General features: G+C 46.2%; 2 protein-coding genes across 8 annotated transcripts in view; one reads left to right on the top strand and one right to left on the bottom strand.

The window, feature by feature from the left end:
* Positions 1-13,015, bottom strand: part of Kdm3 (Lysine demethylase 3) — a 284,403-nt gene that overhangs the window by 31,753 nt on the left and 239,635 nt on the right. For 4 of the 7 annotated variants that reach the window (XM_075676457.1, XM_075676460.1, XM_075676462.1 and 1 more), the window contains 6 exons: positions 11,007-11,178; positions 10,639-10,713; positions 10,333-10,457; positions 10,103-10,229; positions 9,796-10,034; positions 7,923-9,688 (listed from right to left, as the gene is read on the bottom strand). In XM_075676457.1, the coding sequence (XP_075532572.1) occupies positions 7,923-9,688; positions 9,796-10,034; positions 10,103-10,229; positions 10,333-10,457; positions 10,639-10,713; positions 11,007-11,178 (2,504 nt within the window). The remainder of the gene's footprint in view (positions 1-7,922; positions 9,689-9,795; positions 10,035-10,102; positions 10,230-10,332; positions 10,458-10,638; positions 10,714-11,006; positions 11,179-13,015) is intronic. The other 3 variants (XM_075676458.1, XM_075676459.1, XM_075676461.1) reach the window with 3 other exon arrangements.
* Positions 2,092-13,015, top strand: part of LOC142565893 (uncharacterized) — a 171,399-nt gene continuing 160,475 nt past the window's right edge. The window contains exon 1 of the mRNA XM_075676474.1: positions 2,092-2,320. Within this exon, the coding sequence (XP_075532589.1) occupies positions 2,132-2,320 (189 nt within the window). The 5' untranslated portion in view covers positions 2,092-2,131. The remainder of the gene's footprint in view (positions 2,321-13,015) is intronic.

A 13,015-nucleotide genomic window follows, 5' to 3' on the forward strand; every position in this document is an offset into this window, starting at 1 on the left:
CACGGAGGAACAGTGGCTGGCGGTTATGAGGAATACACATTTGCGGAACAATCACAGTTCTTCTGGATCCCTCGTTTACTGCTCTACTAAGTGCCACAACTGACTCGTATTGTTAATTGGGAAATTACCATAAAGAAGGCAGGATGCTGCGGTTATAGACGTACTGCACCCACCACGGAAGGTTAGAAAAACAGCTATACATAAGCACAGCAGAGAAGTGGCTACGTCAGGCGGCTCGACTGATAACTGTAGAAGCGTCATTCAAAACACACGGAATTATTCTCCACCTCCGGCGGCGTTTTCTCGACTTCCTTTTTAAATAAAATGATGTTCATGCAAAATGATTTTCATAAACAACAGTTAAATTTGTTAATATTCCCTTTTTCTTCCTGTTTGGCTGTTGCCTTGACTCTCTGCCTTGGATGGCTTAATTTCTCAACTCCTTGCGACTCTTGTTTCCAGTTGCCAGTTTTTCACGAAAAGTGCCGTACAATTAAGAGGAAAAACCAGACGAGGTAATGGGTGACAGCCATATTGCTTATGGGTTTAAGAGGAAGCTTTAGCTCGGGTGCTCCTATCTAAACACATGTAAAGGAGAATGCACCCCCCCACCCCCTCGGGTACGTGCCTGTCATGGCATGTGAAATTACATCTGAGAATAAATTTCAACTGCATTACTAGTGTATTTTACAAGCTCTGCACATTCTTTAGAAGATTACTGGAAGAAAAATGGCTGCAGTCAACGTCCCGATTTTTCAGACTCCCTAGGGGCCACAAAAACACCAAAAAAATTGGGCAGTCCGAAAAAACAAATGCATGCCTTTTACTGCCCCCAAAGGCTCAAATTGCCACAGGCATGTCCAGAATAGCTCTGAAGGCTTACCAGAACACTTATTAGGCACATTGGTGCTCGTACCGGCAGGAGACGGCGGGTGCACGCGTGTATAAAGGAAAAATATGTCCCATGACAATTGCCTCTTTCCTCTCTTGGTATGCTTCACCACAGCACTTCGGCGCACACTTCACCGCGTAACACTGCTCTATTGAGGCGGAGCCGACTTTCGGGAACCGGCATTATGCAACGCGTTTACAATAATCGTCATCTGCCTTGCTTACAAACGTTTCCTCTCTTGAAAAATCGGCGCTCGCTAATTTCCTGTCGAGAAATTAGCTGTGTCAAGTTGATAACGCACAAGACGTTTGAGACTAGAAAGTACCGGGCTCCGGGCAGCGTTAAAGACAGGAAATGCGGGCAAGGGACGATTATTGTTTGGGGACAAAATACAACCCAAAGGGTGTAAACTTTTTTAGTATGTTGTGCTTTCCGAGCTTCGAAGCCGTTGGCGAGGATTACAAAGGCGGAGTCGACGCTATTGCTAACAGTGGCGAATTGTTTTAATCAAAAACACGGCACCGAAGAGCACGAAGCTTGGTGGCGAACGTCGAATTAGCTAGGCCAAGCGTTGCCGCGGTGGTGGCTACGGCTGTCAGCGGATCTGCGTGTGAGAGCGCCTGCTCCGAGGCGGCGGATAATCAAAATGCCGGCGGTGGTGGCTTCGATCAATGCAGTTTCCGACCTCCGGTCTATGCTCCGGTCATGGCAAAAAGTTCGGAAAAGTGGCGGGGTTTTGCGTGCGGAATTTCCCACGTACTTATACATCGACTCTTGGAGGCACCATGGTGGTACCGCCAAGGCGTCCGGAAAATCGATAACCATATCAGCCAACTTTCATTACAATTTACCACGGTGTAAGAATATTATACATTCTTATACCGTGCAATTTACTAAACAAAATTTAGTGTCGATCCCCACGGCCCTGCTTCCTTTAATACTTATTGTTGGCTCTACATAAGATGGCAGCATGTTACAACCTCTTACACTGATGCAAGACATACCATATTTATTGAACTTTAGGTCGATCGTTTCCACCCCCCCCCCCCAAATAACCATATACCAAACTCTAGGGGCAGCTCACATTTGAGGATTTTAGGACCAACAGTTTTTAATTGAAATTGATAAATATCGTGCATAGCTAGCGCCATCTGGAAAAGTATCGCAGCCGCTACTACACGTTCTGCCGCGCGCAACACACGTATGCCATATTCGCCATAACGCAGGTCTACGAGAGCAATGGCCGTGCGGAAGCAGCAGCGCGTATTATTTCGAAGAATTGAAAACGTGGAACAGTACTTCAAAAGAGGCAGTTTGCTCCGCGGCAATGATCTTTACGCCAGCATTCAGTTTACGGCGTCCGAGACGAAATTGGGCGCAGCGGACCCCTCCGACGTTGGCAGCGTCGACTACGACGTGCGGCTTCAGGTAAGCAAAACGATCGTTCTTTCGTTTTTATTTTTTCACACCAAAGGCACAATGAGGGTGCGAGCTGCACATGTAAGGCTGGATGTCGAGGATGGTGTTAACACGCCGCGGCCCTGGATGTGTGTCAAAAGTCTTAGCTAGGGGAAAAAATAAAACAAATAGGTACGGCTTTCGCGTGCATCGAAAACTATGTCCTCCGCCGCGGCGCCACTAGCCGTGACTTATCGGCATAGAAAATGCCCCAGGAACGCGCTTGGAACGCCGTCGCCCAACGCATCCCGTCCCCCGCAACTAGCGCCGTTCGGCCCAGTCAGACAAACGAGAATGCAACTACGGCAGTCACGTTTGCTCCCACTGCAGCCAGCCCGACGCCACAGGGAGTTTTCTTTTTCTTTTTTTTTTTTAATCCAGCGTCCGTGTTTGAGCATAGGGCCTGCACAGACCTCCCGTACGCCTGGCTGCGGCCGTCGTCGCATCCAACGCAGCTAGGGGGAAAAAAAATAAATAGGTACGGCTTGTCGCGTGCATAGAAAACTATGTCCTCCGCCGCGGCGCCACTAGCCGTGACTTATCGGCATAGAAAATGCCCCAGGAACGCGCTTGGAACGCCGTCGCCCAACGCGTCAGGTCCCCCGCAACTAGCGCCGTTCGGCCCAGTCAGACAAACGAGAATGCAACTACGGCTGTCACGTTTGCTCCCACTGCAGCCGGCCCGACGCCACAGGGCGTTTTCTTTTCTTTTTTTCTTTCTTTTTTTTTTTTTAAATTCAGCGTCCGTGTTTGAGCATACGGCCTGCACAGACCTCTCGTGCGCCTGGCTGCGGCCGTCGTCGCATCCAACGCAGGATGCGACGATTTCAAATGATAGCAAAAAAGAAACTAAAATGAAGCGCGCTTTGTTAACCTCGCACGTCGCACAGCCCGAATCCAGCGATCCCGCCGCTCCTTCTCGTAGAGACTTCCCTGAAATCCTTAAAATTTCACGTTTGGGAGCTTACCGACGGTTGTTCTGTAGCCGTAGTGGCACCGACACATGTAACAGTACAAACTTGCACTTTTTAACCGCAATGTGGCGGATCTCCTTGGACGCGCCACACTTCCGGAACTTGCACTTCTCAGCAATTTGTCGCATTTCCTTGGAGGCGCCATACTACCGGCCACACCAGCAAGACAACGACTGGGCGCCATACGCGGCGCCACTTGTTCAGCATAAAGCAAAACTAGAGTGACCTAGAAACGGAGAGTGCCCAAACGAACTTCCAATGAAGCCAAACGGCCGTAACGCCGCTTGGGGCGCTGCGATCGGTAACACATACCATAGAGTTTCTCACTATAACACCGAGGGGGTAATCTGGCGCCACCGTCTATGGGAGTTTCTTAAGGGGGCACCGTGCCGTCATGGGAATGACGGTATATGTGTCTGCGAGGCTCGTGTTGGCTGGTGTTGTAAGAGGCTTCGTCTAAAACGTGGATATCGCTACGCAAATAACGCGTTCTCAAAGTAAAATCTTCATAAAATGTTTCCATTCACGCATATTACATCTTTACTCACCCACGACGCAAGACCAAGCGAAGAAAAGCAAGAACATACGAACAACTGTTTCAAAGCGAGCGCGAACCTTGTCGTCTGTCCTCCAACTTTAGCGGCCCGCTGATACTTTTTACGTAACATGTAGTCGTACACACAATAACAAGTTCTCATAGTTAAACAAAACATGTTTTCGCGTAATAAAAAACAGCTTTTCACGTGCTGTTCTAGTAGAAAATAATCATTGTGACAGACGGAACGGTACTTGCCAAGCGCGTCTTCAAGGTGACCTGTCTCTACGAGAACGATGCCAATCCGAATCCACAAGATACCGGCATTCCCATGCATACCACAGCGCAGCAGCGCCAGATTTCCCTCTAGGTAATGTAGTGAGAAACTCTACGACACATACCGTAGCGTTTTATACAATTACCAACTCTGGCGCTACAGTCGTACCACCATGGGAATGATGGGAAGTAGATTGTTTTGTCTGATCTTCAGACGTTCTTGTGGCTTTTTATATTGCGCTATGTAAATATTGTAAGTTTCCGCGCAACATCTACTCTTAAGCGTAGAAGACGCCGCGAACACGCACAATTGCCATCAACTGCAATGATTGAGCTTGTCCAGGTGGCTAAATCGAAACGCGCCAAGCATCTCAAGGCACTGGCATGGCTGCAATGAATTCATAAGGGCGTTTCATTCGCTTATCGATAGATGCGTCCTTAGCTTAATGGTTTCAACATCAGGCTTCTGTGCCAGAGTTTCCGAGTACGAATCGCGCCGTCGGACAATTTTAATGATGTTTATTACGCAGCGCATTGTTAAAAATCAAGTTTACAGAAGTCACAAAGCCGTTTCAAGCCAAAAAGTTTAGGCAAATCTATGTACTTCCCATGCTGCCACAACCGCTCTCGCTGCAGCTCCCGTAGACAGAAGCGACAGAGTTCCCTCTCGTAAAAGACAGGGGTTGCAATCTCAGCAAGAGGTGGTGTTTTTCTTTTTAATATTTTATGCCCAGACGTCTACATTTTACCTCCGTTTCTACGTGATGCAACAAGCCGAACTTACAGGAATGACGAGACAAATTTATTTTTGACGATGGATGCACGTTATGAGCGTCCCCTTTGGAACGGGGCGGTGGATCGCGCCACCAAACTCTTCGTATTATACTGGCTAATGTCCTATTAAAGAGGAAGCTTTAGCTCGGGCCCAACTCCGACGCGGCCAATTCAGATACATGTAAAACAAAAAAGTTTGAGGTAACCCCTGGACCGATTTTAATGAAATTTGCAGCATCCGACGCGGCCTATTCAAATACATGTAAAACGCAAAAAAGTTTGAGATAACCCCTGGACCGATTTCAATGAAATTTGCAGCATTTGAGAGAGAAAGTTAAATCCTAGTGACTGTTGGAAGCGGAATTTCGATTTAGGGCTTGAATTTTCTTAAAACGATTTTCAAATATTTGACCGTTTGAAAAAAAAAAAATAGAAGCACGAAGCTTACAAATTCATAGCTCTGCATCAAGAACTGATATCGCGGTTCTGTAAACGGCATCCATTAGATCATGCAAAGCGTACAAATTCAATGTCATTTTACGTCTTACGTGAATTTGTTACGTTGGTTACAACGGTTTTGCAAAAGTTGTATTTCCCCAGGATTAATTTTTTTTAATATTCATCTGTAACATATCAATTTTGTCCGCTTTAGATGTACTATTAGATGCAATTCACAGAACTGTATTATCATTTTTTAGTGGTTGAGTTAGAGTTGTAAACTTCATAGTTTTTTTTTTTAATTTTCCGATTTTTTGCCAGTTTTTTAATAAAAAAAATTGACGACCTAATTAAATTCGAAACCAACAGTCACTAGATTTTAAGTTTGTCTTTTAAATGCAACAAACCTCGTCAAATTTGGCGCAGTGGTTGCCTAGAAAAAACGAATTCTCCTTTTACATGCATTAGATAGGAGCACTCGAGCTAAAGCTTCCTCTTAAGTTCAAAAAGAACGCTGAATTTCCATAACAAATTATGAACTTTGTTTGTCTCCGTTCTTTTCGTCATTTCCCAACTTTTTTTTTCTCACCAATCTTCCAATCGCCTCTTAGCAACTTCTATTGCGGACACGTTTACTTTCCCCCCTGAACCAAAGTGCTTGAAGGAGGCCAGTGGTGCCCAATTCGAGCGCTCGGCAGATATGTTTACATTCTAATGACAAAAGAGTTTTGCAGCGCCACCGCACGGGGATCAACAAAACCGTTTCAACCAAAGCACGGCCTCCGAAACTTGCACGCATACCAAACACCGTCCACGCTGGTTTTAGGCTCCGCTGTTTTCGGAAGCCATCAACGTAAAGGAAAACGGCTGATGGTTGCCGACGTTCGGTGACCACGACACGGCGCACGGTAAAATCCATGCACCTGCGGCATCACATCGCGGGTCTTAATGCACTGAATGCACCCCAAGAGAAGTCTATCGCTGATGGTACGCACGAAGCACGAATCCCGTAAATATTTTGTTGTAGTCAAAGTATGTCAATAAAGATCGCTGTTCAAGAAAGTTACTGTTTACTGTTAATACCTACCTCTGCGCGCACATCTCGTTTACATTACTTAGTTTATGCATATTATCATAAAGCACAGGCAATATCGTTCGTTTGACGGTATTCGAACCTGTGCCGTTTCGTGGTCACCGAACGTCGGCTACAACAGTCCGTTTTCCTTTTACGTCGATGGCTTCGAAAAGCAGCTGAGCCTATGGAGCCGGCGTAGGCGGTGTTTGGTGTGTGTGTGTGTGTGTGTGTGCAAGCCTCGGAGGCCATGCTTTGGTTGGAATAGTTTTGTTGATCCCCGTGCGGTGACGCTGCAAAAAATTCTTGTTCTGTTAAAGAAATTTGTATTTCATAATTTCTTTAAGTTCGGCTTGCCTTTTTGTTGTATTACATAGCAACGTAAGCAAGTATTAAACAGCAGTACAAAAAATATAGACATCAAGACGAAGTATTTAAAGTGGAGAAAAACACTACCTCTTGCTATTTCCTTGCTCCATGTCTCTTGCACAGATTCGAACCCCGGTCTTTTGCGTGGGAAGCAGACATTCTACCTCTGCTCCACGACGGCGTGTGTGCCACCGATCGCAGCGCTCCAAGCCGCGTTACGGTCGTTTGGCTTCACTTTCAATGCAGTGAAAGTGCAGCCGTTCCGGACAAACTCAATGCTCTAGTACACTCTAGCAAAACTATGGCTCAAAGCTGCAGTATAGCGGCAGCGCACAAGCTTCGTTTGCATCCGCGATGTGGCAGCAGTGCGTTCATGACCCCAAAGAACTTCCATTCAGCCATTTTCAACAGTCCAGTTGGCCTAGAAAAAAAGTTTTGTCAGGCACATATTCTACATGTCCTCAAATATAAGGGACGTACGCCGTGCGTGCAGCTTATGTATGGACTTTTATGGTTGCACTCAGCAATACAATTCACTTGTCGAAGACTCCAACTCTGCAGCAAAACTGGTGCCAGCTAGATGGTCCTTTAAATTTATAGGCTATTGTAACTTGTGTTATTCCGGAGGGCTTAACAGGAAGTCTTCTACGAACTCTAAGCATGAAAGCAGTCTAGTGCTGCTTTCAACTGTTCAAGCAGGCTGGACTTCGGCATTGAGAACAAAAACGTCTGTGGTTGGGGGGGACAACTGGAGATAGTTTTTTTGTGTGCGCCGCAGCTCACAGCGATAAGATAGCGAAGAGGATAGTAGCGATGAAAAATAATGAAGTTCATATTCAATCAATGCTGTTTTCATTTTTTAAACGCTGTCTTCGCTTTTTTTTTTTTGTTCGGCCTACATTCGAGGTAAGTCCCCCCCCCCCCTTTTTTTCCTTCTTTTTCTTCCCCCCCTGGATTCGGACTGTCGGAAGTCTGCTTAGATTAGGGCCGGCCTAGATTCCAGTAAATACAGTACCTACAAAAAAAAAACATATTTGACCAAACCTACGCAAAATTATGATTAGCAGATTGACCATTGCTGAATAATGTTGCAAGCTGAGAACAGGATTCATGAGAAATGAAAAATCCCATTACCTTGCTTTTTCCGAGGCACTGAGGCCAATTCATCAGCAGTATCATGCTTCATGCCCTTGGGCCTCCGGCCTCGTCTTCGGGATATCATTTCTTGTTTTTCTTCCTTCTTTGGGGATGTTTCTTCAGGAGCTGCATCACTGTTGCTTTCACTGTTTCCCCTCTGCCTTTTGCTACCGGACTTGTCCCTGTTTGGAACTCCTCGCTTTCTAGTGATCCTCGTCTTACGGCTCACTGCTGGTTTTTCAGCCTCCGACGCAGAGCTGGAACTGCAGTCATCTCTTATGGAGCCACCTGCCTCAGTGTCGTGACCATTAATGGTTGTCTTGATCGCTGCTGGTTCTTGCTTTGCTGGTGAGGCACATGCACTGTTGGCATCCAATGGTACCTCTCCATCATGGGGTTTCTTATCTTCTATTTCAGAATGCCGTTGTAACCAAGCCTTTTTCAGCTTCGTGTGATTACTGCTGCTGTTACTGATTGTCGTGCAAGTACTTGGTGCTGGACTTGGAGTAACTCGTGTGTCAGAATCAGACTCGTGCACAATGGATGAGCCGCCACCTATGCTTCCAGGCTTGCTGTCCTCACCAGAGGCAGGAGACGGAGCATTTGGAGGCCTGGCCTTCGGTCTGCCTTTCTTATAGAATGCCTGATAGCTGTCTTGACTGGTTGTGGATTGCTGCAGCGAGGAAGGCTGTGACGTTGGTGGCTGCTGAGAAGAGGATGGTGGTGGTGGTGGCTGCTGCTGCTGCTGCTGAAGCGATGGCACTTGCTGCTGTTGTGGTGTCACAGCAGAAAAAGGCCGAAAGGTATCTTGCTGGGGGGAAATGACAGGAGCTGCTGCTGTTAACTGCCCAGCTGTTGTAGCAGCCAATGTAACTAGAGAAGCAGCGGCTTCTGGAGCCATGGCCCCTGCTGGTGGAGTAGCCACCGGTGCAGGCACTGAACACTGAACAGGTGACGGGCTCTCCTCAAGCCGTGGCAATTTGGCTGGCTCAGGCTCACGTGCAGCTTTGCGTTTTCCTGGGGACAGGGCACCTTGCTGAAGGTTCAGGGGCTGTGGCAATGGTGGTGTTAACCGAGGAGGCGTGGAACTGGTTGGTGGCAGATGCATGGATGGTGACCGTGACTGAGGAAGGGGACGTCCATGCATGGAGCCATAAGAAAGCTTGGGCTCCTGATGCTGACCAGGCCGACAGACTGGAGTGCCTGTGGTGATGCCCGGCACTGAACGCAGGTACTGCGCCGAACTTTGTGGAGAAGATTGGCCTGTTGGGGAAGACTGCAAGACACCTGGTGGGAGCAGCTTGGAACCTTGTGTAGTTGGGGTAGCTGGTGTGTATATAGGGTTAGGTACTAGGCCTTGCTGAATCAAGTTGTATGGATAGGGCTGCGAGACCTTGGCAGATTGGCTGCTGTTGCTACTGCTGCTGCTGTAGCTGCCTGTACCAGGGGATGGTGTGCTAAGTGGAGAGTCTTGACGGGAGCGCGAGCACTTGACAAGGTTCTGTGCTTCCTCTTGAGGAAAGCTTGTAGAGCACCTTGAGAGGGAGCCTTGATGTGCTGGTGCTGGGCCTGCAGAGTTGTACTCATATGGTCGGAAAGTTCCTGGCGAGGACATTGCTGGGCTGACACGATCTTTAACTGGAAGCTTTGGACTCCCTCTCTGGCCACCCGGTGTTGTTGAACGGTCAAAGCGAAGGTCTTTTTCTATTCGTGGCAAGTGAGAAGGCGAAGAAACATGGGGCTGGCGATTCACAATGGGTTGACTGTAAAAGGAGGAAGAGAATGCATGTGACTAATAGCAATCATGCACCATTATTTAGATTTTTGTTTCAAATTAAATACTTCTTTACAAGCATTTATCAATACATGCCTATGATGCGACTTGGATTCCTCTCTGGCTTTGAGCTGAGCTTGAGTTATGTACATCTGCGGAAATGGCTGGTAACCGTAGAGGTTGAAGCTAGGCTCCCCCTTCGAGGTGGCCACTGTGACTGATGAAGTTGATGGAACAGCTGAACTGCCCACCTTCTGTGACAGGCTAGAACCAGGAAGCATTTGATTTGTCTTTGGTGATGATCGGGCAGGGATCTCCAGCTTTGGCTTCACCTGCTTGTGGAAAAAAGCAAGACAAATTGGCTAGCAACATTTTCAAGATTAGGTCAGAAAATAATTCGTACTTCATTATGAGAGATCCGGTGATGTGTAGAAGCCTGCCCCTGCTGTTCCAACCTTTGTTGATGCTGGACTATAGACAACCAACGTTCCTGGTCTGTGACTTGTCGCAAGCGAGAGTCTACAGGATACCTATAGAAAACACTACATATTCAAATCTGCCAAGTGACCACTTCATAGTTTTGAAAAAGAAACCACTGGGGCTAGGAAAAAATAATACTAAATAAAAAATTACTTTTCATGGTGCTCCAACTCTTGTTTTTCCCGTTGCTTGTCAGGTTGTGTAATTACAGAGCTGCTAGATGTGTTCACTGCAGCCTTTGAGTAGGGTAAACTGGCGATAGGGCTCCAGCCTGCCCTCTGTTGGCCATAAAGAAATGGACAAAAAAAAAGTATGCCAGCACTTCAGATCATGAGTGCGACAGGCTTTTCATGGTTTATTGCTACCACAAAAAATCTCGTGTCTTGAGCTACACCACTGCACTGGAAGTCAAATGTATATGCGAGCGGGACAATAGAGAAGACATGTAATGCCACGTACGATGCAACCTGTCTTGGGAGTATCTAGATGATTTTGATGTGGATTTTGAGCCACAGACATCATTCTGCCATATGTCTGGAAGGCATAAAACAGCGACACTGAGTCACCAAAACAAAACAAATGATATTGAAATGCTTGGTTTATTTTGCTTATTATGTATCTCAGTTAACAGTGCTTAACAGCACAGGAGCCAACTTTAAAGGGTACTACGCAGATTAGTCAACACATTTTTTTCTTTCTTTTCTGGGTGGTGATGGATGGAAAAAGGGAAGGGGGGGCAGAGAGTTGGTTGTGCAGGTCCACACAGGGGCTATTACTGCAACACTACCTGGGGTCTATGTGCACAGGTGAAACGATTCAGCACTCACCTTTTGACTAGCCAAACGTAGAGACTCCTCAAAATGCTGTTGCACAGCTTCGCGTTGAACTCGCTCCTGCTCCTCCTTTTTATGACGCTCCTGCCTTTCTTTCTCTGCCTTTTCACGCTCCAGCATTTCAGACTTCTCACGCTCCCGTTTCTCCTCCTCTTCTCTCCGCTCCCTAGAACCAAATTTAGTCCTTTCTGTAACCAACACTAACTCAAAACTGCTGGATTCTTCGATTCAATACCACAAGGTATTGTTAGTCAAACGCCGACAACAGTTGCACTGAAGTGTATAACAAGGATGACTGCCGCAATTATATAAGGAAACTACTAAAATAGCCCAAAATGGCAGATTGCATATTGGCACAAAAACTGGGTTGAACAAGTACAGCGTGTCTACCAAGTTGACATTTCCAAATTACTCGAGTTTTCCTGGTTTTCCCGGAGCACCTTTGCAAAATTCCCTGAATGAGCCAGAACTTTCTTTTATGTCAAGACAGACTGACACCATGTTGCCTGACGCTGTCACTCTAGTAAGCATGTTGAAACAAAAAAATGACTTAATCCAGTTTGAATAGTAAGGAGTAATATCTATTTTATTCAAAAAGAAAACAGAAGGAAGATGTTAGTAAAATGCACAGCGAAAATAATCGTAAAATCCTTTTCAATTTGAGTTGAACATATTCAAATACAAATGAAAAGGAGATGCATACATAAGTAAATATTTTTTAATATGAGCTACTTCTATCAACTGATAGCAAGCTCATTGGTATGAGGCCTGAACTTCGTCACAACTAAGATTCTCAGCAGCTGGGAAGTCAACCTAAACTGTCCTGACATACACTCAGCCCGTACACAACATCTCAGTGTTTGGTTTCACTGCTTTAAAGACTTCATTTTAGTTTGGATGAGGAACACCTGCATCTCAGCGTCAGGCAACACTATGTTGCCGCAAAAACATCTGAAAAATCTGCGTCCGAAAAAAATGAATGCTTGTCTTTAACTGCCCTTAAGGGCAAAAATTGCCACAGGCACATCCGAAAAAGCTCTTAAGGCCTGCCAGCACAGTTATTAGGCATATCGGTGCTCGTACTGTGACAGGAGACTGGGTGCACGCGTGTATAATTAAGGAATGCACATTGTGTCCCGTGACAATTGCCCCTTCCCACAATTGTTATGCTTCACATAACACTGCTGAACTGAGGCGAAGCTAACTTTCGGAGACTAGCATTACGCAATGCAATGTGCTCTGTGAGCTTCAAATCCAATCGCGAGGATTACAAAGGCGGAGTCGGTGCCATTGCTGACAGCTGTGAATTCTTTCAATGAAAAACATGGCACCGCATGGCAAGAAGCTTAGTATCGAACGTAGAAGCAGCTAGGCCTACGTTGCCGCGGTGGTGGCTACGGCTGCCAGTGGATCTGCGTGCGAGAGTGCCGGTTCCAGGCGGTGAGATAATCTAAATGGCGGCGGTGATGGCTTTGATTAATGCCATTTCAGACCTATGGTCAGGGCGATATACATTGACTATATGGAGTACGTGGCGGTGCCGCAAAGCCGTGTGAATTATCGGGCATGTCCGAAAAACCGGGCGTCTGGAAAATCTGTCGTTAACTACTCTGTCAATACACATTGTGCCGATGACACGGCGTCAATGACGATTCGTCGCGATTCCTTTGTTACTGGAGCCAGCACTAACAAGACTTTCAATCCTTTTCAATAACGTTACAGCTAATTTTCTCTGATAAAAGCACACATTCCCCGAGTTTTCCCTGAGTATTTCCAGACTATTCAAATTCCCTGAGAATTCCCGGTTGGTAGACACCCTGAAAGTAACAACCTACTAAGATTATTTGTAAATTATTAACCCATAAGCAAGTTTCCAGGTGAAATTACATTTTCTTTTACTAATTGAAGGCTGAGAAATACCTCCACTCTAATATGTTTTAAAAAATAGGAACTTTTGGATGTGGCATAATGGTTCTTTGTTTTGGTGACCTACAGAACATGAT

The sequence above is a fragment of the Dermacentor variabilis genome, unplaced genomic scaffold, assembly GCF_050947875.1.
Source record: "Dermacentor variabilis isolate Ectoservices unplaced genomic scaffold, ASM5094787v1 scaffold_12, whole genome shotgun sequence".
NCBI lineage: Eukaryota > Metazoa > Arthropoda > Arachnida > Ixodida > Ixodidae > Dermacentor > Dermacentor variabilis.